Source organism: Dermacentor variabilis, chromosome 10, assembly GCF_050947875.1.
Source record: "Dermacentor variabilis isolate Ectoservices chromosome 10, ASM5094787v1, whole genome shotgun sequence".
NCBI lineage: Eukaryota > Metazoa > Arthropoda > Arachnida > Ixodida > Ixodidae > Dermacentor > Dermacentor variabilis.
In genome coordinates, this window is record NC_134577.1 from 32,636,431 (window position 1) to 32,664,396 (window position 27,966).

Sequence of the window (27,966 nt, forward strand, 5' to 3'; positions counted from 1 at the left end):
GAATTATGTTTTCTCGTATGGTGAAATTGCAGTCCGAGTGCTATCATGTCTGTAGGTTGCGTGCAATTCGTAGTTACCGATTTTTCATCGTATTATAGCTTGAGAAATTAAATTAGTTCAGTCAATTCCTTGCATCACATGGAAGTCCTGGGTATACGTGGTTCGAAAATCCTTTTGCTGAAACGTTCGACGCCGGATTTTCTTCTACATGGGCTCCTTTACGGCATCGCGTTAAAATGCACAAAGTAAATTAAACAATGTTACACTAAGAGACATTTTGACTGAGTACACGCATGCCAACACTCTTTGAGCCACATTTTCCAGACTGTCGCAACCTGGACAAAAGTTGCACATTCCTCTGTTTTAAAGCAAACCTGAGTCGGCAAAGACAGAAATGAGACAAAGCCTTTTCCACAACACCGTGGCATGTAGGGAATTCTTGGTAAAGGTCAGCTTTCCCTAAAATAGTTTGCTTTAGGATTTTGACACTGCACTTCGAGTTGGGAAGACTACTTTCATTGGCACGAAACAAATTCTCACAAGCTTGCATGAGCCTGACAAGTGGCTGTGATGGCACTTTCAGAGAATTTCGGCCATGCTGGGCATAGCATTTCAAAGCTAACAACTCTGGGACTTCCCTACTTCCATCAACAATGCTCAAATGGCAAGTTCGGCACAGCTTATGCTTATGTATTACAGCATATGCAATATAGCCAGAGAAATATTCTAAGCTGTCTTGCTCCTCTTGACAAAGCTCAAAAATGCCATCATCGACATCAACAACTTCATCTGCATTTTCTTTAACGTCAACATTGATATCCCTATCTCACAAAAAAAGCACAAGATCCTGCGAGTCATCAATGCTATATGAGCCGCTCCGACTAGGTTGCGAAAACTGAGCCAACACAATCACTCTAAATGTAGATTTAAACTCCCTGGCACGGGGCACAGGTGTTTTAAACCTGATTGAGCTAAACAAATTTTCAAGGGCATCTTGGCTCAATCGACTAAGCATCAAAAACTTGAAACCTTGCTTCGTAATGTAGCACTCTCGCAAAGCTAAAGCAGCAACAGTTGACAAAACAGCGCCAGTCTGCACAGGTTTCCAGGCTCCTTTGCCAGTCTTGTCGACTATCGTGAGCCCTGTGAATAAAGCAACGAAGTCTTGCAGAAACTGCTTGGCATCATCTGCTTTTTGGGGGCAAAGATCACTTAATGCAGTCTTTCTTGTCCGCGACGTCATTATTGTGAACCAAAAGAATACTTGGTCAATAAAAAATGCGGTTGTCAGAGCTGTGTTTGGCAGCAGGGTTTTGCCAACCAGGTACCGCAAGGCTGCAGCTGTGCTATGATGCAAGAGTGAATGTGCCGAGGCGACATTCATCTTTTCATAATGATTTGGATCCAGGTCACGGGTCTTTAGATGTGGCATTAGCTTCAGTTTGTGTGTCTCGTCTATAGCGCAAGCCTGTCGTACATGTTCAAGAGAGACCTGCAAAAACAAAAACAAGTTACTGTAGTCCCATTTGTTTGATTTTTGTGGCATCTCTAAACATGAAATGTTATAGCTCTGAAGACATCTGGAGAGTAGTCTGAAGCATTGACAATCCCTCGCAGTGTGGTGCGTCAGGTAAAGATCTATCATGTATTTTGCAGACTGACCTTGTTGCTGGGTAGTTTATGCCTGGCAACTGTCACTTTTTCAAGGATGATTTCCTGGCCCCTGACCAGATGACCTCTCAAATTTTTGAGTAGGTGAGGTGAATCCGCTAGAAAATGCAGCCGTCGCCCACTGCCACAGGGGTGGAGACATGACGTCTGGGGCTTGCCATATTTTGAAGCACAAATGCCACAAAGCCTCCAAATTGCTGTGTTTCCTGGGCCCATATCAGTGACCACTGCATTAACTGTGATGCCTGCAGCTTCAGCTCTCTTGATGACATCAAAAATGCACTCTTTTACTTGCTGAGCATCAAAAGAAGAAGCTGTTAAAGAAACAAAGGCAGAAAAGGTTAATAGGGCACCAAATATAAGTGGCATATTCATAAAACACAAAAAACAATTAAATGTTAAACCCAAATGCAATCCTATAACTTAATGTTATTATGTAATCATTATTTCACAGCAGTAATGCTGACATTTTCTAGCTTTCATGCCACTTGTGCTTAGATATTGCTTTAAACCAATGCACCAAGAGCAAGCACACAATAAAAACACTGTATGAAACAGATGACACCCTTACAAGTAAAGTGGTAAGCAACAGCCTGCTTCCATCGAGTCGTCAGTCCAGGCAGCATGAACACCAGAGCATGGGTTGCCAGCTCTTCCTTGATGGACGGATTAGATGGCCTAATTGTGGGGTGCCCTGCAATGGCAAACAGTGATTTCGTGAGGTTACTATACTGTGAGCACTTTCATGGCCAATGCAATACACAAGGTAGTGGTGGGGTTGGTTAGGGCAGTTGCTAGCCTGGCAGACAGTGCCACAATGGCTGGACGACAATGTGATGACAATGATGCTGTATTCGAATGACTGGCAATGATCGATAAAGTCATCAGTGTCATCACAAAAATGGGTCGTCATTATTACTGGGTGGCTAAATTGCTTCAATATGAATCGCATTAGTGTCAACAGTAATTGTGAGGTGGGTTTTGTCGAAATTTTTTGTGAAGAATTTTTGTTATGACTTTTAAAAAGTGTAGCAATGATGTGCCTTGCTCAGTTAACATCACGGTCAGTGATCAAAGTTACTGAGCTTCTGAGGATGGCTTACCATCTACGCAATGCAAGTTTGCACTACCGAACAAAAATTAATGGATTCCTCAATGACGCAGATTCAACACGTGATTAATTAGGTGGATGCTGTCGCTGTCCATGGGAAACTCTTATCTACTCACTTCACCTCTGGCACTGCTACTCATTACTGGCTTTGCTGCGGTCGTGTGATTTGCTTACGTAGTTGCTGGATGTTCCCACCAGTGATAACTCAAGACTCCAGAGTGTGTGAAGCCATTGAATGCACTGCAATAGAGACCTGCTCCACTGTTATTTATCTGGGCTGATCCCGTTTTCTGCCCACAAGGTTATTCTGAGTGAGCCGAAGCACAATCCGCAGGCTGAAAGCACCTACATGAATGCCACCTGTTACTCTTTCATACTTCTCTAGACCCATACCATTCACCATTTTCTTACCTTAGCTGTATTTTCTTTATTTTCACATTTCTCCTAAGCATTCAGCATACATTACTGCCTGAAGATTTCTTTTAAAAATTTACCACCTTTGCAAGTGCTCCACTATATTTGCTAAGATAAGACGCAAAAGCTAAGCTCATAAAGAGCGCTACATAGTCACCGAGTCAGAGTATTTGTATAAATAACACAATCGCCGCAATATCCTCACAGATTGCACAGAATTCTTTATGGGCCCAGCCAAGGGCAGTGAAAGCTTACAGAGGACTGCGTAATACGACTGCTGCCTTTAACACCTCTCAAGTGAAATTTTGTGTAGTTTCTACATTAAAAGTATAGACCACAGATTTTTACCCATTGTACAAGACTGATCGTGATTTGCAAAGGTTATTTGTGCTTATTTACCTAATGCACCGAAACTTTGTTTTAGGTGACTAAAATGAGCTTTAATGCCCAAAATATTGTTGCAGGCGATGACAACGGAACAATAGTCTAGCTTAATAATTTCAAAGTACAATATGAATCCTCTTTGCCAGAGCACGTTTATTTCTGCTAGGACATAACATAACATTACCAGTAGAGTTTTACCTACCGATAATGCTTCCAGTTGATGCATCGTAGTCCAGGCCTGGATTTAGTTGCATTTCATCCATTAGCAAGCAGGCATGGCGCTCTCCTGGTTGCAATAATGAAGACCTCTGTCTCAACGCCTCGAACACCTCATCCAAGATGCCTTAAAAAAATGTACATGTTACATCAACACTAAGCAATATCACAATACTCTTAAGTCATCTATCATGTTTACCTGGCCTGAATTTTATGTGTTCTGTTTGCTGTTGGAGTGTTCTTTTCGCTGGCAGAGGCACAACATTCTCTTTCACAAAGTCATAGCCTTTGCTGCCACAGGCAACTTTTAATTGTAGAGCTTTCTGAACCATCTCTGGTGACCATGAGCTGCCTCGCATCGTGCCCTTCTCCAGCACACGAACTTGGTCAGGAGAAAGAACTTTAGACACGGATTCACGCAGTCGGTCTCTCTCGATTTCCGCTTTATGCTGTCGCTTGCACTCTAGCTTGAGACGTCGTGCCAGATGTAGCTCCCTCTGTGATCTTAAAGAAAATTTGTACCCTGCGGACAGACAAATGAATAAGCTAATTGCTAGCATCAACACTGATCTTATGAGAAAGAATTGATCTCTCATTTGGTAACTTACCTTGCGGTGTAGAAAACAAGTCTGTCACAGGAACACCAGCATCTGAAAGCTTTCTTTTCAACACCCCTGCAAGCAAATAGGTGATTACAAACACTTAAAAGTTGTCCTTAGTGATATATCTGGCATCACACAAGAATCATATTTATGCAGTTGCAGAACATTAGTTAGCGTCCACGCCATGCCATAATAAGTACAGTGCAACAAATCATTTCTTCCTCACTATCCTAGAAATAGAATCCGCACAGGGCCTGCAGTGTGTCTCAAGCAAATGCATTCGCTCACTTGAAGGTGCTGAAGCAGTGTCAAAGATAGCACAGGCCTCCTCTTGTGGTGCATTCAATGTTGAGCAGTCTGCATGGCAAAGAACTGCACTTCAGGAACACAAAGACAGGAAATGTCGCTTGCACTATAGAAACGCTAGACTGGTGGTACACTCAGTGTACAGTGCAATTATCATTGAGTACACAATTCAACACTAGCAAACATTTGTCTCCACTTATAAAGAGTGCAGTGTAGGCTTCACAGAGTGATAACACCTGCATGTAGCCTTTTATGTTTAAATGAGCATTCTCACCTGCAGCCTCGGACATGGCAGGTGCATCTTGCACTACTGAGTAGTCTGCATGATAAAAAAAACATCAGTAAAACTGGGAGAACAAGTATTGCTTGGACTGGGAAAAGCTACGTCAGCAGTAATTGCAATACCTGCTGCATTTATTATTTGGTACATAATTTAGCACTACAAAGCATTTCTGTCCACTCATAAGGACTATAGTGTAGGCTTCACAAAGCAATTAGGCTAAGGGCATTATCTCACCCGCAGCAGCCTGGGGTGCAGCAGGTGCATCTTGCAGTACTGAGTCGTCTGCACAGTAAAAAAAATTCACATCAGCAAAACTGAGTGAACAAGTATCATTTGGACTAGGGAAAACTATGTAAGTGGTACTCCCAATGCCTGGTGTATTTATTATTCAGTACACAATTTGGCACAAGGAAACATTTGTCTCCACTTATGAGGACTGTAATGTGGGCTTCACGAAGTGATAAGACCAAGAGCATTATCTCACCCGCAGCAGCCTGGGGTGCGGCCGGTGCATCTTGCAGTACTGAGTCGTCTGCACAGTAAAAAAAATGTACATCAGCAAAACTGCGTGAACAAGCATCACTTGAACTAGGAAAACTATGTAAGTGGTACTCCCAATGCCTGGTGCATTTATTATTCAGTACACAATTTGGCACAAGGAAACATTTGTCTTCACTTATGAGGACTGTAGTGTGGGCTTCACAAAGTGATAAGACCAAGAGCATTATCTCACCTGCAGCAGCCTGGGGCGTAGCAGGTGCCTTTTGCGATACTGAGTCGTCTGCATAAAAAAAATGTACATCAGTAAAACTGAGAGAACAAGCATTGGTTGGACTAGGAAAAAATATCTGGGGCATTTATTATTTGGTACATAATTTAGCACTAGCAAACATTTGTGTTCTCTCATGAGCACTGTAGTGTGGGCTTCACAAAGTGATAAGACCAAGAGCATTATCTCACCTGCAGCAGCCTGGGGCGTAGCAGGTGCCTTTTGCGATACTGAGTCGTCTGCATAAAAAAAATGTACATCAGTAAAACTGAGAGAACAAGCATTGGTTGGACTAGGAAAAAATATCTGGGGCATTTATTATTTGGTACATAATTTAGCACCAGGAAACATTTGAATTCTCTCATGAGCACTGTAGTGTGGGCTTCAGAAAGTGATAAGACCAAGAGCATTATCTCACCCGCAGCAGCCTGGGGTGCAGCAGGTGCATCTTGCAGTACTGAGTCGTCTGCACAGTAAAAAAAATTCACATCAGCAAAACTGAGTGAACAAGTATCATTTGGACTAGGGAAAGCTATGTAAGTGGTACTCCTAATGCCTGGTGCATTTTATTATTCAGTACGCAATTTAGCGCACGGAAACAAGGGTAAGGAATGAGGAGAAAGGGGGGTTAAACGAGGGGCCCTGCATTTATTACTCATATCATAAGAAGCCAACAAACACTGACACCATGGACAACATAAGGGAAATTACTTGTGCTTAATAAATGAAATAAAGAAATGATAAATTAATGGAAATGAAAGTGGATGAAGAAACAACTTGCTGCAGGTGGGGAATGATCTCACAACCTTCGCATTTCGCGTGTGATGCTCTACAAATTGAGCTGCCACAGCACCGTTTCCCCATCCTATTTCTTGGGTACTTATGTTTCCTAGTAGAACCCTGGGCAGGGGAGCGTTGGCCAGCGCCACCACTCACAGACCTTAGCGGCAGCCGTGGAACATCCTTTCTGCCGCAGGCGTCAAGAGAACATGATCTTTTTTGGGCGAAGACAACCGGTCAATGAACCCACACATGCTACCTGAAGGCATCAATGTTGCCTGATTCGAGACCCTCATTATGTAATGAACGAGAAGATCACGTTCTCATAACTCTAATGCGCTGTGGCGGCTTCGACGGACGTGTGAAGCGTGTTTAGAAGCGTGAGCTTGCGCGCGCCACTGCAGCCGCTTTTTGTCGAGTCACGAGCGCTGACGCATAGGGCCGGCCTTGGCGAACGCAACAAGTCATGTTTATTTTCTGCGCTGCCCCTTCTCATGGCCAATCTTCGTTGTTTCTTTCTTTTTACTAACGGGGAATCTCCCGCAAAAGAGCATGGCAGAAAACTCAATCTATAGAAGGAGACAGGCAAGACGAAAATGCACAATTGATTTCTGTTGTATAAATGAAGTTCTGCCCGTCAAAGCCGCTAAGCGCATCTCGCAAGTGGGGCAACCCCGCGACTACATTCGAATATCGCCGGCGCGCAAGGAGGAAGCGCGGAAACATGCACGCATGCATGCACGCTTGCAGTCTTGGAGGGACGCGCATGCGCACAAGTGTCGGTCTCGACACCAGGGGTTCACCGCTAGAAGGGGAGGAGGGTCGCTTCGCCACGCGCTTGCGCACCCCGCAATATTCTGTGGGCGAGTGTACATACCCATGGTTTTGGCGACGGTAACATCAAACGGCGATTGACCATTCGATGTGCTATGTTTAGTCGCATGGTTCTGGTTTTCTGCTAACTTCCGAGCTTACTCAGTCCCATATATCTGCGGAGCGCGGAGATGCGGCGAAATTTCTGAATTCGAAACCTTAGGACTGCTAACTCCTTCCGTGTAGCCCAAAGGATGGGTCCGCAAGAGTTATCGTTGTCTTTCCTGAACAGTGGCGAACAATAAGAAAATGAATATTAATAATAACGACGCACACTGTCCAAAATAGCCTTGCTTGAGCTTCGTTTGCGTTTTCTTTGCATAACCGCGTTTGCGAGAGCAATCAGTCGCACAACTGCGGAAGGTTGAAATAGCTGAAATTTTGTACGCGTTTGGATGACGGTCTGGGCATTTGCTGCACGTTATGGCCAGCAACGCTGCTGAACTTTAATACGTCAGTTTCTGGGGCTGCTATATTGCTTTAACAGTGCCATGCACTTTTCTTGGAATAACGAAACTTTAGGGCGACTTGTTAGACTTCTGCTGACTTTCACGCAATCGGATTCTAGTACGGTGGAGACATCAAGAGAAGTTTACTCCTCGGCTGTCTGTGACGAACGAAATGTTTGCGCCGACTTAATTGCTCATTCGCACGTGGTCATATCTTTTAGTATGTAACAGTGAAACCTTTTCTCAGTTGACTAATTTGTGAGAGTTGACTCTACCATGCGCTCGTAGTGAGTGTCACTTAAGCTTCGTCTGCCATTGGTGTTTTGTTTGCTTAACGATCGCAATAGCAATCGTAAAAACTACTTAAGGATGGATTAACTGAATTTCCTTTATGTACTTATTTCAATACTCTGAATGTCACGTAGGGGACTCTATACAATAAGTGGAAATCGTGGTTTTGAAAGTTGATGAAACAACTCGCCGCACACCTTGGAATGAAGGAGTAAGCGTGCAACTTTGTACGTGAACTTCTGTACGTGAACTTGGGACATGGAATACAGCATCTGTATCGCGATCGTAACACTTGCTGCACGTGATGGCTAATCGGCTGGCCGCACTGCTGAACTTCAACGGCTGGTATACTAGTCCGTAAAGACGGGTGGTAAAGTTCAGCAGTGCGGCCGGCCAGTTAAACACACACGCACAGACACACACACTCTCAAACACACACACACACTAGTGCCAAACAGTGCCATGCGCATTTTTCGAAATAAAACATTGGGCGACTTGTTGGCAATAAGATCAAGCTTAGGTCTCAGCTTCCTGTAACTATTGGCACATTTACGCAACTTATACTATAGCTCGTTCGCACGTGGTCGTGTTGTTTCGTATTAGTAATGGTGAACGTGTGTCAATGTTCGTTGACTGTTAAATTTGAGTCACGCGCCCGCCCTCACTGATTAACCGTGTCGCTTGAGCTTCGTCTGCCGTTTTGAGTTCTCTTTGCGTAACCGCGACTGTGAGAGCGATCATAAAACGGCGTACGGTTGAAATAATTAAACATTTGTGGGCATTTGTATCGCGATCGCAGCAGTTGTTACACCTGATGGTTGGCTGGCCATGCTGCTGAATTTACCCACGCGTTTCTGTCAAACAATGCCGTGCACGTTCGTTTCTGGGAATAACGAAATTTTGGCCGATATCTTGTGAACTGCTGCCTATTTACACATTCTCAAGTGCATACTAGTATGTTGGTGAGGTCAAGCTTATGTCTCAGATGTCTAACGATCAAAATGTTTACACATATTAGACTGTTGCTCTGAATTTGCACGTTGTCGTATTTTTAGTAATGGACTCCCGGCCACAGCGCCCGCATTTTGGTGAGGTCGAAATGCAAAAACAACCGTGTACTTGTATTTAGGTGCACGTTAAGAACCCCAGGGGGTCCAAATTATTCTAGAGTCCCCCACTATGGCGTGCTTCATAATCAGATCGTGGTTTTTGCACCTAACACCAAATAATTTAATTTGCTAGTAACGGAGAACGTTTGTCTCTTTTGACTGTCATATAAATTTCTTCCAGGTGATTTACCGTATTGCTTAAGCTTCGCCTACCGTTTGAGTTTTTATAACCGCGTTTGCAAGAGCAATCGTACATCCGCGGAAGTTCAGAATAATGGAACTGTGGTGAAGAGGAAGACGAAGAAGGTGTTCTTGTGTCGGCTGTGCGCGCAATCAGCGTTCGCCTACTGCCAGTGCGACTAGACTGTGCCTAGTGCCTTATAATAAATAATCTTATTACATTTGGTGGCAGGTGCTGCACTCCCTGACCTCACCCTGGTGCTTCGCAGCCGAACTTTAACATCTGCTCCAGCCGCTATTATGAACGACGCTCCCAACAATCTGCTTGGCGCTTCTGCCGCTCCTGTCATGTGCGGCGCCGTGCAACGGCAGTGGGACCCTCCTGTTTTTAGCGGATCAGGTGAGACTGGGCGTAGAAGATTGGCTCTCTACCTACGAGCGCGTCAGTGAACACAACAAGTGGGATGACCCGATGAAGCTCCGTAGCGTCATCTTCTATCTTGCTCACGTTGCGAACCTCTGGTTCCACAATCACGAACGGGAACTGCAAACCTGGTCCACTTTCAAAACTGCATTCGCGGAAGTCTTTGGTCGCCCAGCCTTGCGAAAACTCTGTGCGAAAACTGGCAGTAGGCGTTCGCCTACTGCCAGTGCGACTAGACTGTGCCTAGTGCCTTATAATAAATAATCTTATTACAGAACTATATTGTAGGCATTTGCATTTCAATGGCAGCACCTCGCACACGGGGCAGTTGACGAACCGTGCTGCTTCATTTTTTCTTCTCGCATTTGCTATCATTTGGGCCAGCGTATGTGCTGACATGTGTGCACGACGCGCTGGACAAGATTACGGGACGGTTGCATCCCCATATTGTCATTGCTTTTTTTCCTGGAGTCAACATTCGCCTAATTTTTTGTTTATTATTGCGATAGAAACTTTGGGGACACTTCTGACGACATTCCGCTGTCACGGACGTGCGCTGCGGTGGGTAGTGGCTTTGTGGGCGCTGTTCCTGCGCAGCTTAGTGTCGAAGGTCGCGTAAACTTGGCTCTGGAAACGCATTGTAGCTGGAAGCAGCCAGAAGCGATCGGGTGTCCTTGCTGCCCCGCTTCATCATGCCAGCATTTGTACAGCGTATTTACGTCAGCGAAATGTGTTAATGTTTGGCTTGGCGAACGACACCAAGTTTGTTAATTTAACAAGGAAGCAAGCGTTTACTGCAATTTACACTGGCGATAACACATACAGCTGCTTAATTATAGCTGTCTGGTAATTTGCTGTCGCAATCACTGTTTCGTTTTTTCAGACGAAACTGCAACATTATTTACTGTTAACAGCTGGCTTGACGTAACTATGCTGACGTAGAGACTAGGAGAATTCTTTATCTTTGTACAGAGTTGAAATCATTATAACTTCTTTTTCTGATGACTGTTAGCTCAGCAAGTTTGTACAAAGCCACAAGGAAGCAAAGTTGTCCTCAGAACCAGCAGATTGCTGTTAAAAGTGCAGGTTGTTAACATGCAGATGGTGTATAGTAATTTTCGTAAATATTTCTAAAACGTTTTTTATTGCATACTTTACAGCCATGCTGTGTTCCTGCCATCAGCGTGGTGTCAATTTGCGTCGACATTCTTTGTTGATGATCAGCACAGAAACAAGCCCATGGAAATCTGCTAATTTTCTTAGTACATCTGATCCTAACAGTGGATTTTTTGTGCCTGCGACCACTGGAACTGATCCTGTAGTATGACTAGCAAATTGTGTAGCGTACCCCTGATCTATTCTGTTCTGCACCTGCAACCATGGAGGAAAGGCTGCACCCAGCGTGTGGTGATTTCCTTATGGGACGATTTACCTGTGAACTCTGGGTTAATTTTTTGTCTCTGCGACTTCAAGCAAGTGCATAGCATTGCCCCATTAAGTTTCTTAGTACATGTGAACTGCAATGTAGTCTGCGACCTCTGAGCCAGCCTGCAGTGAGCCTTAGTAAAATGTTTAGTCGTCAAGGTACCTGTGATCTTTTCAGAAGTATCTGTATCTGCTGCCATGGAAGAACAGTCACGCTCTGCCTCTGACAACTTCCATCGAGGCTGTCTGATACCCGTGAATTCTTTAGGATGTGCTTGTGTGTGGCTGCTGAAGCAAGCCCACACAAATCCTCTGTTAGCTTTTTGGCACGGGTGAATTCATATAATGCATTTTTCTGTCTATGACTGCCGAAGTGAGCGTGCTGCAAGCCTTTAGTTAATTGTGTAGTCTCCAAGGTACCTGTGAGGGCTTCAGCAATATCTGGCTGCGGCTGCGGAAAGGTCGCATTCAACATCTGTTTACTTGCTTAGAGGCCTTCGAGCTTCCGAGCACCTAGGTGAATTTGTGTTTGTGACCACTCAAATACCGCAGGTATATTCAACTTCTAGTACCTGTGAAACAGTTTGTTTTTGTGCAGAAGCAAGTGCCTTATGTAACTTCTTTTGTATCTGGTAAGTTTCCAGTAATGTCTGTGTTTGCAACTGCTTAAGTAATCCTTTAGTAATTTTATTGATGCCCAGTGTATGTATCAAATATTTAGTACTTTTACTGTGTGCAACCACTGAAGCAGGCCCACGAAAAGTCTGGAGTAGCTTCGTTCATGGCTAAGACTCTGAACTTTCCAGCAAATATTGAATTTATGTGTCTGCGACGGTTGAAGTGAGCCAGCCTGCAGTAGCCCTCCTACTAATTTTCTTTGTACCCCCCACCCTTGCAGATAGCTTTTAAAGTTCTTTTATTGGCCGAGGTGCATCTGCAAATTATTAGCTCAACTGAAATGGTCTCATCACTACATGAAAGTGTCAATGCTCTCTCTGGTGACCTTTACCAGAACTTGTTATGGGTCCATAATGCATTAGCTCTATAAAGGGACGATCACACAGCAGCTGTATGGGTCTATATATGACCACTGGACTACTCTCAAGTAATTTCATCAATGCCTAATGTAGTTGTGACATCTTGAGTGTAACTTGTGCTAGTGTGTGTAACTACTGAATATGGCCTTGGGAAAGGCTCTGGCAACCTAAAGTGGCTAACATATCTGAACTATTCAGCAAATTTTGTGTTGATGTACCTGTGACCACGGAAGTGAGCCCGCAGCAAGCCTCGTGATAACTTCTCTAGTCGCCTCACTGTGAATTCTTAAATTTTCTTGCTGCCCAAAGTGCATTTGTAAACAGTTTAATTCATGTGCACTTACTAACTATGGTGTATCATAAATAACTCCTAATCGCTGAGCTTGTATGATGACATTATAGAGTTTTATTTGTTTGCATTGATGGCCTTTACTGAAAACTGCTGAGTGCATTTGAGAGTTGAACTCGCGATCTTCGTGCAACTGCTTTATTGAAATAAATGCTTCATATTTAATGAGATTGTCAAATGATTCAGCAGCCTGGAAGACTTAGTTCTGTAGCTTTGTTCCTGTTAGACATGCAAGCTATACTTTCTTGTGCTATATTTTGAATTATAGCATTTTTATTAAGTTGTGTGTAACGTATTAATGTAGCAGAGAAATATTTGCACAGCGCTTAGTTGCACTGCAGCCTTCTTTTAACATGCTTTGAGATGCAGTGGGTTGTATTCCTGGCCTGTCTCTTGGTACTTGAGCTTTTGTATGACAAAAATGCTTGGTCGCCTTATTGGCCCATTGGGATAAATCTTAAAGAGCCATGCAGTTCCTTTTCATCATTGCCTCACAAGTCAACACAAAACCAGGCCAAGCTTACTTTGTTAATCGTATGTGAAATGCAGCAGGCTTGCTGCACTGCTAGGGCACATTCTGAGGAAGGTCCCAATTATGGTAATTTATAAATAATATGAACACCCTGTGGATATCCTAAATCCACAACCGAATGTCCCACAAACATACTTTGAACAATTGGTAACACAAAATGTCCCAGAATCGTCCTACATCCTGACAAAAATGTCCCTAGGGTGTAATCAGGATTATGCAATAAAAATAATCCATATTTAAACATCTCTTAGACGTCCAAATATTTCATTATTACGTTCGTGGGACGTTTATATGAACACCAATTTGCATGCATAGGACGATTCCATGGACATCCAAGAGTGATCCACGGTCTTCTTGGATATGTCCTAGGGACGTTGATGGTCCAATGGGATATAGACCTGATGGCCAGTTGTAGTAGAGGCCTGGTGACTCTTTGCCCACCGTGCGGTCGTCGTGGCCAGGTCTTCTAAAGGCCTTGTCTCTTGCTGCCTTTCATGCGGACCAAGTGGGTGGCAGTTCTGGCAGTCTGGTGTCTTGCTGCCTGCCATGTGGACCAAGTGGATGGCAGTCCTGGTGGCCTGGTGTCTTGCTGCCTGCCCTGTGGACCTCGTGGCCAGCTGTTCTAGCAGGCTGCTGTCTTGCTACCAGCCATGCAGACCAAGTGGGTGGCAGTTCTGACCGCCTGGTGTCTTGCTGCCCGCTAGGCGGACCAAATAGATGGCAGTTCTGGTGGCCTTGTGTCTTGCCGCTGTACTGCTGACCTCATGGTCAGCTGTTCTAGTGGCCTGGTGCCTTGCTGCCTGTCCTGTGGACCTGGTGGCCAACTGTTATAGCGGCCAGGTATGCTGGTGATCAGTAAGTCATTCGCACAATATAGAATCACAGGAGAAAAAATTCGGTTTCTTTCGATCACCGTTTCTTTATAAAAACTACTAGTAGGGTTTGTTGGCGAGTTAGCATCTTCTAAATTAGCGTCTGTGTTGACTTCGTTTCTTTATCCGATTTCGGTCAATTCCTTGCAATTATACTTTGCCTTCGCTGCCTAAACAGGCAGGGTAGGCAGCACAATTATAGCTGCTTGCTTTCGCCTGGGCCACCATTTTGCCATTGTCTGTGCCTCATGTTGCCCGCAAGAGTGCTTATCTGCATTCGTGAATAGCTTTAGCTTACAGCGTCTGAAGGAAACCTTTCGCTGTTCTTTTTAAGACAAAGTGACTGAAAGCATGCTGGCTACTTGTTTATCCCCATGGCTCCTAGTTCAAGCAATGTGGGGACGGACAGCTGGGCCAAGTTTCGCTTTCCAGCAGACGAGATGTGCACAATCCTTGCAAGTGTTTTGCAATAATTACACTCAGTCAATATTTGAGTACAGCCTACACTCTACATGATTTCCGCTGCTTCTTGATGCAAATGCTTTCTTTTTGGTGGCTGGGAAGTAGGCGTATTAGCGGTTAGACAAATGCACTATAGTTACTTTTCAGTGCAGTGCACCACTGAATTTTATGTCGACGCGTTGAAAAGGTAACCTGTTGGTTCGTGTTTGTAGAACGTAATTCAAAACTTGCCGATAGTGTATTCGGGGATTACTGCTGGCAGCTTTGTTTGACGATGTGTCGGCCTTCTTTTTTAAAATTTCTGTTGTGCCACAGTCAGCAGAATAAATTCTGAGTCGCAATACTCCAAGAATGAAAAGTTTTGCAGACCCAAAAATCAAGTGTTTCAATATATGTGGAGCTAACATGTTAATTTCCATAATATTGTAACAGATACGAAAGGCACGGACAAGAGAAAAGAAGGGAAGACGAAGAGGACGAAGCGTTGGAGAGGCCGAGCTGCGCTACTATCATGCTACGATCATCATCCATCGCCTGTAAATAAAACCATTTCTTCGCAACTCTTCGTAACAGTTGTGGTGGAAGGTGCGGGGTAATCGACACCCGAAGACGGAGGCTCAACCAGAAATTCTTCGACGGAGCCGTCGCATTGCTGGACTCCCACCGTATCTACCGGAGCTGAATATGTCCCACGACGCAGACGAACAACGGCCCATTCCCACAGCTGCGCCGACAAGTTCCGTTCTGCAACTGAGAGATGTGCGTCCCTTCGCCGGAAGATCGGACGAAGACGTCGAGGAATGGCTCATCCATTATCACCGGGTGAGTGCCGCCAACAAGTGGAACAGCGCTTCTCAGCTTTCGAACGTCGTGTTCTTCCTAACGGATACTGCGTTGCTGTGGTTCGACAATAACGAGGAAACGTTCACAACATGGGGAAGATTTGTTTCCGAAATCAAAGAGAGATTCGGCGACTCCGTGACGAAAAAGAAAAGGGCGGAACAGACGCTACTGCGACGTGCGCAAGTGCCAGGCGAAACCTGCACGACCTATATTGAGGCGGTAATAAAACTGTGTAGGATGGTGGACTCTGGAATGTCTGAGGAAGATAAAGTCGGGCACATCCTGAAAGGAATTGCCGAAGACGTCTATAATTTCCTCATCGCAAAGGACAACCTGGCTTCCGTCACTGACATCATTCGGCATTGTCGTACTTTCGAGCAGCTGAAAACGAGGCGCATCACGCCGAAGTTTGGCAGGCTAGCCAATGTGACAACAGTTGCAAGCGTGGACAGCAACCAGCCCCTTGATCTTGCATCAACGATCAGACAAATAGTTCGGGAAGAGCTCAGCCTGCACGCACAAGCGACACATTCAGGCATTCACAGCTTCCGCCTACCACCAGATTTCGAGTCAAACGTGACATCCATCGCCCCGTATCCTGTGGCGAGGGGCACCGAGGATTATGAACTCGCGCCCCGACAGCAGCCACGTCTCTACGACAGAGGCGCTACTTATGACGCTCGGCCACAACGAGAGCAGCCGCGTTTTTACCCCCGAGGTCCTGTGACTTCTGTCAGGCCGCGACAAGAAGGGCACCGACCCTACTACCACGACGTGACTTATGAACGATATGATGGATTTCAGCGAGGCGCAGAGACACGTTATCCACATGACAACGAACTTTCTCGCCGCCCACAGCCGCCTAGCATCCGTTTCAAGGAAGATGCTGTGCACCGCGACCCTCCCGTGTGCTACAACTGCGGTTCCACAGGCCATATAGCACGGTATTGTCGCCAAGGCCGTCAATCACGAAGGACACCACCAATGTTCTCTCCACCCAGAACCCGTACTTCATATGACTTGCGGACGACCGATTCCCTTCCAATGGACCACTTCCCACACGAGACCAGACGCAGCGATTCGCCAACTTCTGAGCGGAGTTTGACGCCGCCAAATAATCGTTCCCGTCGCTCTCCGTCCCCTCGGCGCCGTTCTTCGTCACCGCCGCCGGGAAACTAGCATCCGCGGCCAATGGAGGTGAGGTCGCCGGACGGTCTTTGCCAGAAATTCCTCTGCCTGTTGCGATGCTCAAAAACAAAGTGAATGTCTCGATTGACGGAATACCGACCATGGCGTTAGTTGATACTGGGGCGACTGTGTCTGTGATGAGCCTCGCTTTCAAGAACCGTCTAGGCCACAAAGTTATGTTTTCTTGGAACGACGGTATTACTTTTCGTGGAGTGGGCGGCGAGTGGCTTCATCCCCTTGGTGTTTGTGCTGTGAGTGTTTTGTTGGCTGGGAAAGTTTTTGTGTCGGAATTCGTTGTTCTTGCTCGTTGTTCGCACGATGTTATTCTTGGTATTGATTTTCTTGAACAGTGCGGCGCTTCCGTGGACTGTGGTTGTGGCGAAATATCATTGAACAAGTTAATTATAACAACAGATTCCGAACAAAGCTCGCATGGCGAACACAGGGACACAGACACACTCAATGTTCTTGATGAAGTGATTGCACCATCGTGGTGCCTGACGCCCGTTCGTGTTTCTGCAACTACTGTTGACGCTGATTGTGTTGATCTTGTAGTTAGGCCTCTCCGCATAAACTGTGCTCAAAAAGATACACTTGTGCCCTGCTCTGTCGTGTGCATGACGAAAGGAGTCGCCACATTGTGGGCGCTGAACTGTTCCGCCACGCCGGTTGTCCTTCCTCGCGGTATGAAAATCGCTCTCTTCAATGAAGCCGCATGTAACTCAATGGCGGCCCTAACTACGGACGTCTCTACAGCTTGCTCTCCTTGCGATAATAGCCATTTGGAAGAGCTAATGCTTGGCATGATCAGCAAGGCTCTCGGTACGTCGGAACGGCAAGCACTGGTACATGTCAATGCCAGGCATGAGGCTGCATTCGACTTCACGCATGGAGATGTACCCCTTCATTTACCGTCGTCCCGCGCTCGTCACAGAATAGATACCGGCTCCGCACACCCCATCCGCCAGAAGCCCTACCGAGTGTCATCCTCCGAGCGAAAAGTTATTGCACAACAAGTCAAGGAGATGATGGACAAAGGTGTCGTTCAAGAGTCGTCTAGTCCATGGGCAGCCCCAGTAATCCTGGTCAGAAAAAAAGATGGCTCCTGGAGATTCTGCGTGGATTACAGACATCTAAACGCAGTGATGAAGAAGGATGTCTATCCACTACCGCGAATAGATGACGTCATTGATTGCTTACACGCTGCTTCTTACTTCTCAACACTTGATTTGCGATCGGGGTATTGGCAAATACCTATGGACCCTGCCGACAAGGAAAAGACCGCTTTCGTGACTCCAGATGGCCTATTCGAATTTAATGTTATGCCTTTTGGCCTTTGCAATGCTCCTGCCACCTTCGAAAGATTCATGGACACAGTACTACGTGGTCTGAAGTGGGAGATATGCATGTGTTACCTCGATGATGTTGTAATCTTTGGCCGCACGTTTGAAGAACACAGTGAACGCCTCAGCCTTGTTCTCAACTGCATCAAGAAAGCTGGACTGGTTCTAAACTCAAAGAAATGTCGCTTTGGCGAACGTCAAACACCGGTCCTGGGACACTTAGTTGACAAGGATGGCGTCAGACCCGATCCTCGTAAGATTGAAGTGGTGAGCTCCTTCAAGCCACCACAATCAGCACGAGAACTTCGCTCATTCATTGGTCTATGTTCATATTTTCGTCGTTTTGTTCCCAGGTTTGCCGACATCGTTTACCCGTTGACAAGTATTTTGCGACAAAATGCATCCTTCAATTGGACACCAGAGTGTGACGCATCATTTTCTCAACTGAAGTTTATACTAACGTCAGCACCGCTCTTGCGTCACTTCGATCCGTCTTGCCCAACTGAAGTTCACACTGATGCTAGTGGAATTGGGATAGGAGCGGTGCTTGTACAACGTCACAGTGGCGCAGAACATGTAATCGCATATGCCAGCCGTTGCCTGAGCAAATCTGAACGGAATTATACGGTTACGGAACAGGAATGCCTGGCAGCTGTTTTCGCCATACAGAAGTTTCGGTGTTATCTTTACGGTAGACCATTCAAGATTATCACCGACCATCATTCTTTATGCTGGCTGGTCGGTTTGCATGATCCCTCTGGTCGCCTCGCACGTTGGGCACTGCGCCTCCAGGAATACGACTTTGTGGTGTCGTACAAGAGTGGCCGTCGTCACGCTGACGCAGACTGCCTCTCTCGGATTCCTCTTGCGGCTACTGACTGCGATGCTGAGAATTTTGACTACTGTCTCGCTGCTGTTACTTCTACGTTCCCTGATGCGGCAGACTTTCAGCGAGAACAACGGAGTGATGTTACCCTCGATCCGCTTTTTGTCGCCGCCCGTACTTCTCAAGGCAGCGGTCGCTTTACCGTCCGTGATAAATTACTCTACAAAACTAATTATTCCGGGTATGGAGCGCGTTTTCTGCTTGTTGTCCCGGAGAGCCTTCGCTCCGACGTTCTACGCGCCATGCATGGCGATGTGACATCCGGCCATTTCGGTTTCGTACGAACGCTACACCACACGCAGGAGCGCTTTTACTGGCCCAAGATGTACGAAACAACCAAGCGCTATGTCGCTATTTGTGAAACGTGCCAACGTCACAAGTGACCGACCACCGCAGCCCCGGGTCCCCTTCGGCCATTGACACCACCCAACACGCCATTCGAGCAAGTAGGCATTGACCTTTTGGGTCCATTCCCGTTATCTAGCAACAAGAACCGTTGGATAATTGTCTGCGTAGACCATCTTACACGGTATGCAGAAACTGCAGCCACACCGTCTTCCACCGCCGCTTGCGTGGCGGTCTTCCTGTTGCGTTCAGTGGTCCTTCGTCATGGCCCACCACGTGTCATCATCAGCGACCGTGGTCGCCAGTTCACTGCTGATGCCATTAAAGAGCTACTTTGTTTGTGCACTTCCCAGTTCCGTCATTCCACGCCGTATCATCCACAGACCAATGGCCTCGTTGAAAGGACGAACAGAACGCTGACCAACATGCTTGCCATGTACGTCTCCTCCAATCATAAGAACTGGGACGACGTGCTGCCCTTCATCACTTACGCATACAACACGGCGAAACACGAAACCACGAACTATAGCCCATTTTATCTCCTCTATGCCAGGTTACCGCGAAGCCCTCTGGACACTTTCTTACCGTTTGTTCTGCACAGTGACGATTCTGTATCGAAGACTTTGTGTCTCGCCGAAGAAGCGCGTCGAATAGCTCGTCTTCGTACTCTGGCCTCGCAAAGTCGTTCGAAAGAGCGATACGACAACCGTCACGTACAAGTATCGTTGGAAAAAGGTGACTTGGTCCTTCTTTGGACACCGCAACGCAAGCATGGATTGTGCCAAAAGTTATTGTCACAATATTCAGGCCCATTTGTAGTTGTGGACCGCCTGAGCGAACTCACTTACGTCATAGCTCGCCTACTGTGCAACGGTCGGCGATCAAGCAGAACTCAGCTGACACACATTGCTCGCCTGAAGCCTTTCTACCCTGCTTGTGCATCCTGACTCGCCCCACGGGCTTCGTCTGCTTGCGGGGAAATGTAACAGATATGAAAGGCACGGACAAGAGAAAAGAAGGGAAGACGAAGAGGACGAAGCGTTGGAGAGGCCGAGCTGCGCTACTATCACGCTACGATCATCATCCATCGCCTGTAAATAAAACCATTTCTTCGCAACTCTTCGTAACAATATATACCACTAGCGGTGATGTGTAGAATTGTTTTATCTCATCATATACAATGAGTAAATTGACGCACTGTTTATGCATAACCTACATATTGTACAATTCTTATATTTGTGAACTAGATTACAAATGCAACCGCAAAAACGGGCGGATGCACAGCACAACAAATTTACATAGTGATGTCACCAGGACGAAGGCGACTTATGATGCTTGTCGAAGGAAGAGTGCTGATGACAGGTGGACAGGTGTGTGCACAAAGAAGCAGGATGCATTTCTCAACACACATATTTGAGAAATATGTGTGTTGAGATAGCGCAGTTCAATAGCTTTGTGTAGAGGATCACATAGGGCCATGTACCTTATGCTGTTGCTGCTACGGGTTCATGTTGCTGAGAAGAGCTACCTTACCATTGTGGGAAAGAATTTCTGCGTTGGTCAGTGCACCTGGGTAACATCAGAAACAATCGCATTTCTCTTGCCCATACTGCATGATTAGTGAGACCAATGCATAGTATATTATTGCTTCTGCCCATGCTTGTTTTCTCTGGACGATCCTTGAAATTTCATGCGCAGTATGAGATGTCTGTCTTACGTCGACTTTGGAACATCGTTTCCACTTCTCGCATCATTCTTTAAGAGGTAAAGTCGACATGAGTTATTTTGTTGCATTCTTTTAACAATCTATAATGATACTTCAACTGCTGCTACTAATAATAGGAATCAACGCCAGCGACATTCTGAGTGCAACATCAAGATCGTGACACGACGACGTTGACATGTCGACATGATGGTGGCTATGTTGTTGCCGACATGACTACTTAACTGGTGTGGCAAGAAAAACTAGCAACTCGACATGTAAAGTGCGTGCATTGTCATTGACGATGACGCTTAAACAGCGGCGGCAGCAACAGCAGCAGCACACGCTGTGAAAAGTTTATAATTGCAACTTCTAAGTGAAGCGCTTTTTTGTCTCTTCAGTTCGCTTTCGTGGTTAGTCTGTGGTGAATGGTTGGTGGCCACACTCGACAAGGAAAACGTTAATTTGTTTGTCCGTTCGTTAATGAGTATTACTTCACGAATTTGTTAACTTATTTGTTAGTTCCATTTCTTAGTTCGTACTTTTGTTCGTTCGCTCTTTTAGTCGCTTGTATACTGGCTTGTTGAATTATTTGTTCGCTCAATGGTAAGTGTGTCCCTTCTTTCGTTCATTAGTTTGTTCGCTCGTTTATTTGTTTGTTTGGGCTATTGGCTTCTATTGGCAATCATCTTCGATGGTTTCTGTGCAATATTTTTTCTGCCTAAGTAGTCATGCCACTGATGTCATAGCGTAGTCGTCATATCACTGTCGTCTTATAAACGTCCTTCGTCATGCTCAGCATGTCAATGTCGTCGTCCTCTACGTGTGATTGTTGCCATGCCCTCGTCATTGTTCTAGCATCTCATCACTGTCATCGTCGTCCAAGGCAAGCGTTGTCGCACTCATCAGCATTGCGGCTGTGTCGTGGTTGTGCTGTACTCGTCTTTGTGACATCATTGCAATATTCTCGTTATCGCTGGGACCATGACTGTCTTCAATGTTTTTTCTTTTGCTTCACTGCCGCTTTCATCATTGCTGTTGAGTGGTCGATGTTGCCATACCATTGTCTTTTCATGTCTCTCACTCGCACGCACGCAATTACAAAGATAACAAAACATCTGATAACACGGTGTGGAGCTAATAATTAGGGTGCGAGATAGGTAGGCAGGAAGGCGGGCGGCTACTTGCATAGTGGGGGATAGCGTAGCCATAACGTAAGCCACTTAATGGTCACAGTCCACATGCTGAGTAATTATTTATATGCGTATTTTAAAGTCATGCTTTCTTGCCCTAACCTCCCAGATTTGGCGTGGTTGCTGCTTCTGGTTTGGTCGGTGTCTTGGCGAATAAAACTGGATATAAATATACAAAGATTAATTGTGAGTCGAGGGCAAGTACCACCAAAACGGGCTTTGCGTAACCACTGGACGCTGACCAACAGAGTAGTGCTAGTGGATATCTGTTCTGAGTAACAATAATAAAAGAAGTTCTACATAATAGCTTAACACATCATTCTGTATAGGTATCGCTGAAGAACACAGGCGTCTTAACGTATAAGTGCAATATAATCAATTTATTTTTTATTACACTTGATTTTCTTTGAAATAGCTGTTCCGCAGGGCCACTTGGTGTGCACCATTTCTTGGCAAAGCCTCCAGGCTTCTCCTCCTTTTTAAACTTAGCTATACGACAAAGTGCTCGCAAACGAGAATGTATATGCTTATGGCATGATTTTTTGCGGCTTGATGCACAGAAGCACGGAAACAAAAAAGAACAAAGGTTTAGCAAAAGGACCAACACAAGCACTTATGTTTGTTTTTCTTTTGCTAACCGTTCGTTCCTTTGCTTTTCGCACTTCAGCGCAACGAGCTGCAAAAACTTCTTATCCAAGTGTTATCCCACTTACTAGGCTAGATGTCACACTTATCCAAGTGTGATATCTAGTCTAAGTGCGTTTCAGAAAAATAGCCATGATACCAAGGCGCTGGAAACGTAGTTCCTGCAGGTAATTTTAAAATGGAGAGAGAGGGGAAGTGGACAGTATTCGCAGCGGCGTGTATCTACCTTTACTAATATCAGAAGCGGGCTGAACAAGTTGACTTTGTCTTCAGGGATTGGCACATGCCCTTCATTTATTATCATCTTAACATGAATGTGGCTCTCGACTACTGGTAGTGTTTCCCCAAAATTTCAGGATGCCCGTAGCTTCACAATTGACTTCGTAAATGAATGAAATCAAATGACTTCGTAAATGAAAAAAGCGCATTTACCGCTCAGCCAAGTTGTCCTTCAGTAATTCTGATAGGACTGCATACAAGGGTGGCTTCGAATGACTACATTGAAGCATTGAAATATGTAAAATGTAATTTTCTTATTGTTACTCCCCCATCCATTCTTAACAGTAGCATTAATTGAATTGGAAAGTAGCTAATGGATGGATGGAAAAACTTTATTTTCGTCAGAACGCATGTGCGGACGATTCCGTGCTAGATGGCCATCAGCTCATGGCTGACGGCGACCTGGGTGGCCCACTCCACGGCCCTGGTCTGGACGACCGGGTCTGAGCTGGCCAACACGGCCTCCCACTGCTCGAGAGAAGGATCACGCATAATATCCGCCGGTGGCGGCGCTATGCTACAGCTCCATAATATGTGGTCGTAGGTGGCCAGTTCCTGGCACCATTTGCATTCCGGCTGAACGTCCGGGTAGATTTTGTTTAACACGTATGGGTTATAGAAAGATCTCGTCTGCAATCTTCGCCAGACGCTTTCCTGCGCCTTCACCAATTGCTTGTCCGGTGGAGGGTAAATTCTCCGCTCAAGTTTATAATGGTTAGTAATGTCGTGAAAGGACACCAGCCCATCTCTCGTGGACCTCCCTGGAACATCCGGCTCACCTGCTTGGCTGACAAAACCTTGAGCATTCATGTGAGCCGCCTCGTTCCCAGGGTTCCCAGAGTGGGCCGGTACCCAGACAATTTCCACCTCCGTTGTCCCTCGCCCCGTGGCCCGATCTAGTAATCCTGCCGCTGTGACAGAGATTCTGCCCCTCGCCAAATTTCGGATGGCTGTTTTAGAGTCGCTGAAAATCAGGTCAGCTTCAGTACTACCTATAGCTAGCGCTATCGCCGCCTCCTCTGCAGTTTCTGAGGAGCGGGTCTTGACTGATCCAGAGGTGACTAAGCGTCCCCGCCCGTCCACCACCGCAACTGCAAATGCGTCCTTGTTCTTATACTCGGTGACATCTACGTAGACTGCCCCGTTGTACTTCCCGTACTTAGCATGTAAAGCTCTGGCTCTTGCCTTCCTACAGTTCTCGTGATGAATCGGATGCATATTTTTAGGTAAAGGTTTCATGTACAAGCCCTTGTGCATTTCTCGCTTCACCTGAATTTTCATGTCCCCAGCTGGAGGATCAACTCCAATGCCGATCCCTTCCAATATATCCCTCCCTACTTTCGTTTTGGAAAGTCTACTGAGTTGCATCGCCAAGTGTGCTTCCCGCAGTTCTTCCAAGGTGTTGTGCACCCCTAATCCCAGCAGCCTTTCGGTAGAAGTATTGTTAGGCAACCCAAGGGCCGCCTTATACGCCTGTCTAATCATAGCCTCCACCTTGCCTTTCTCCGCCGCGTCCATCTTCATATAAGCCGTCGCATACACTATTCCACTGAGCACAAACGCCTGTACCAGCTTACACAAGTCTTTTTCCTTGACGCCTTGTTTACGATTAGCGATTCTCCTGATAAGTCTCACGGTAGCATTGACAGTATTTTTCAGCCTTTCCAAGGCCTCCCTATTCTTCCTGTTAGTCTGCAGATACAGCCCCAGGATCCTGATCGTTTGAACCTCAGCGACCGGTGCACCCCCCACTTTCACCTTCAGCGGTGGTGGCGGCACATAGTGCCTCGCATGTATCCCTCTTGGTTTATGCCTAAGCACAAAAAGCTCGGACTTGGGCTGAGAGCACGAGAGTCCTGCCTCCCCCGCTAGCTCCTCCACAATATCCACTGCCTGTTGTAAAGTTTCCTCCAATTGTGCGTCGCTTCCCCTTGTTACCCATAGAGTAATGTCATCCGCATAAAATGTATGTTTAAGTCCCGATATCATTGCCAGCCTGGGCGGTATCTTGATCAAGGCGAGATTAAACAAGAACGGCAATAAAACCGACCCTTGTGGTGTCCCCCTGCCCCCCAACGGGAAAGGATCCGATTTAAATTCTCCGACTACAATCTCCGCAGTCCTATCCTCCAGAAATGATCTGATGTATCGAAAGGTTCTACCCCCCGGTCCTATGTCCGATAGGTTCCTTAATATTGCCTCATGGGTGACATTGTCAAAGGCCTTTGTGAGGTCGAGCCCCAAGATAGCCTTGGTGCCCGTGCCGTACCCAGGATCAACCACGTTCTTTTTGAGCTGTATCATGACGTCCTGCGTTGATAAATTAGCCCTGAAGCCAATCATCCTTTTAGGTAGCAACTCCTTGTCCTCCACATAACCCTGAAGCCTGTTGAGGACCACATGCTCCATCAATTTGGCCAAGCAGGACGTCAGCGAGATGGGTCGAAGATTCTCAATACAGATCTTCTTCCCTGGTTTAGGAATAAATGTAATCCTAGCATGCTTCCACTCTGCTGGGATCTCCCCGGCTGCCCAATATTTGTTCATCAAGTCCGTGAGCGCCCCCACTGACTTGAAATCCAGGTTCCTCAGCATTTTATTAGTAACCCCGTCGGGACCCGCTGCCGATGTAGTACGAAGCTGCCCCATTGCAAACTCCACCTCCGCCACCGTAAAGTCCGCATCTAATTCGAGGTTTTCCTCTCCCGAGTAATCCGGCAAGAAACCGCCCGCCTCGCCGTTTATGTAACGACTTCGGAGTTCTTGAATGAACTCCCCAGTCGTGCCTTTGTACTGATGAACTAACCTAGCCATTTGACCCTTCTGCACCGATTTGGTTGCCGCCGGATCTAAAAGGTGCCTCAACAACTGCCATGTTTTTTTGCATCCGAATTGCCCATTCATCCTGTCACAAATCTGCCCCCATTGTTTGCACTGCAAGTCCAACGTGTAGGTTTCGATTTCTCGTTCTAGCTTGGCCACCTTCCTACGGAGGACCCCATTATGCTTTTGTTTCTTCCACCTCCGAAGGAGACTCGCATGCGCTTCCCACATGTGTAGCAGTCTAGAGTCCGCCATAAAACCTTCCTCCACCGTCGGAACCTCTTCTGTCGTACCCTTCACGTCCTGCTTGAGCGCCTCAACCCAGGCTCCCAAGTCCTCTAAGCCTCTTTCTGCATAAAAACACTGTCCTCGTCATTTCAGCTTTTTGGATAAGTGAGAACAAACTGTCGGGACGTTCTAACGGGCTATTGTACTATGTTTTTTTCCACGAGAAGCATTTTTTTTTTCGTGTGTCCTTCGTTTAAATTAGTATCACAATGCGTACATTTGCAAAGGTTGTTATATGTGCGACCAGATAAAGCTTTTTTGAGAAGTTGAAACAGGTCTGTGTGGGCACTCTAACGTGGTATTGTCTTAAGTTTTTTTCCTCGATAAACAATTATCGTTAATTTGTGTAGTCTGCGCTGAAATGAGTGCCAGCATGTGTGCATTTCCAGAGGTAGTGATAAGTGACTGTTACAGCTTTTTAGAGAAGAGAGGTTTGGTGTCGTGAGAGGAATCGATGTCACTATAAGTGCATTTGCTGAGGTAGGGATAAGTGCATCTAGTTACAGTTTTTTATAGACGTGAAAGCAGGGGTGTGCGGACATTCTAACGTGCTATAGGTATGTCTTGTTTCCTGGAAAGGCAGTTTTCGTAGATGCTTGTATTCTTCAGTTAAATGAGTGTCACTATATATGCATTTGCAGGGGTAGTGAGGTGTTGATCCAGGTAGAGCTTTTTATAGAAGTGAGAACAGGGCTGTGCAGTCAATCTAATGGGCTATTGGTTTATTTTGTTTGCTCAAAAGGCAACTTTCTTGAATTCGTGTATTCATCAAATAAATTGGTGCCAATATACGAGCATTTACAGCAGCAGTGATAAGTGCATCCAGTTACAGCTTTTTCTAGAAGTGTGAACAGGGCTGTGTGGACATTCCAGCGGGCTAAAGTGTTATGTTTTTTGCGTAAAAAGTAATTTTTCTAAATTACTGTATTCTTCACTTAAATAAGTGACACTATATGTGCATTTGCAGAGGTAGTGATATGCTCATCCACTTAAAGCTTTCTATAGAAGTGAAAACAGGGCTAAGTGGACATTCCAACGAGCTATAGTTTCATGTTTTTTTTTGTTTTCGAGAAGCATTTTTCTTAATTCGTGTATTCATCGCTTAAATAAATTTCGCTATATGTGCAAGTGCAGGGGTAGTGATATGTTCATCCAGGTACAGCTTTTTATAGAAGTGAGAACAGGGCTCTGCAGTAATTCTAATGGGTTATAGGTTTATTTTCTTTGCTCTACAGGAAATTTTCTTGAATGTGTTTTCTCGGAACGCCAGGTGGCGCCGAGAAGTGCAGATGTGTTCGCAACATCTCCGTCAATTGTCGTACCTAGCAGTGGTCAAAATCATGTGACCACTATCGAATTTGCAGGATTTGTGTAGGAAGACACGGTGGCATCAGAGTGCACCAAGAAACGGGTCCCCCGAAGGAGCAGGCGACAAATGCCGCAACGTCTACGCCGACCACAAACCAACAGGATCCTCAAGAGACGCTGGTTCAGCACGGACCGTGAGGACTCTGCATTGCCAAACGGGGCCCGTTCCAGCTAAAACATGGAACATCCTCAGAGGGATGATTGACCTGCTCAAAACACGATGTGAAGGACAAAAGAATTTGGAGAGATTGCTACACTCGTACCCAGGCACAAAAGAACTTCAGGCAGTCCATAGCAAGTGCTTCGCTGACAAAGCCCCGATAGCCCCCTACCAAGCTGATTACACCGGACACCCAAACCCTGAAATGGATGAACTCTTCACAGTGGCAAAAGTTAGAGCAGCAGTCGCCAGTACAAAACGGAACACAGCGGCAGGGGCGGACCAAATATCAAACGCCATGATTAGAAACATGAATGATGAAGCCATAACAGCCCTTACGAACTTTATAAATGACCATTCGGTC

The 27,966-nt window shown here is 45.9% G+C and overlaps 1 protein-coding gene and 1 long non-coding RNA gene across 2 annotated transcripts in view; one reads left to right on the top strand and one right to left on the bottom strand.

Annotated features, from left to right (window-relative positions):
- LOC142559996 (uncharacterized) overlaps positions 1-4,306 on the bottom strand; it is a 45,459-nt gene extending 41,153 nt beyond the window's left edge. Inside the window, exons 1-5 of the mRNA XM_075671729.1 lie at positions 3,996-4,306; positions 3,783-3,923; positions 2,243-2,365; positions 1,663-1,985; positions 831-1,492 (exon numbers count right to left, since the gene is read on the bottom strand). Of these exons, the coding sequence (XP_075527844.1) occupies positions 831-1,492; positions 1,663-1,985; positions 2,243-2,365; positions 3,783-3,923; positions 3,996-4,155 (1,409 nt within the window). The 5' untranslated portion in view covers positions 4,156-4,306. The remainder of the gene's footprint in view (positions 1-830; positions 1,493-1,662; positions 1,986-2,242; positions 2,366-3,782; positions 3,924-3,995) is intronic.
- A 5,373-nt stretch (positions 4,307-9,679) lies between these two features.
- Positions 9,680-27,608, top strand: LOC142560275 (uncharacterized). Its single transcript, XR_012823335.1, has 3 exons — positions 9,680-9,838; positions 13,712-14,045; positions 27,439-27,608. It is a non-coding gene; the product is annotated as an uncharacterized LOC142560275 (long non-coding RNA).
- The last annotated feature ends 358 nt before the right edge of the window (positions 27,609-27,966 follow it).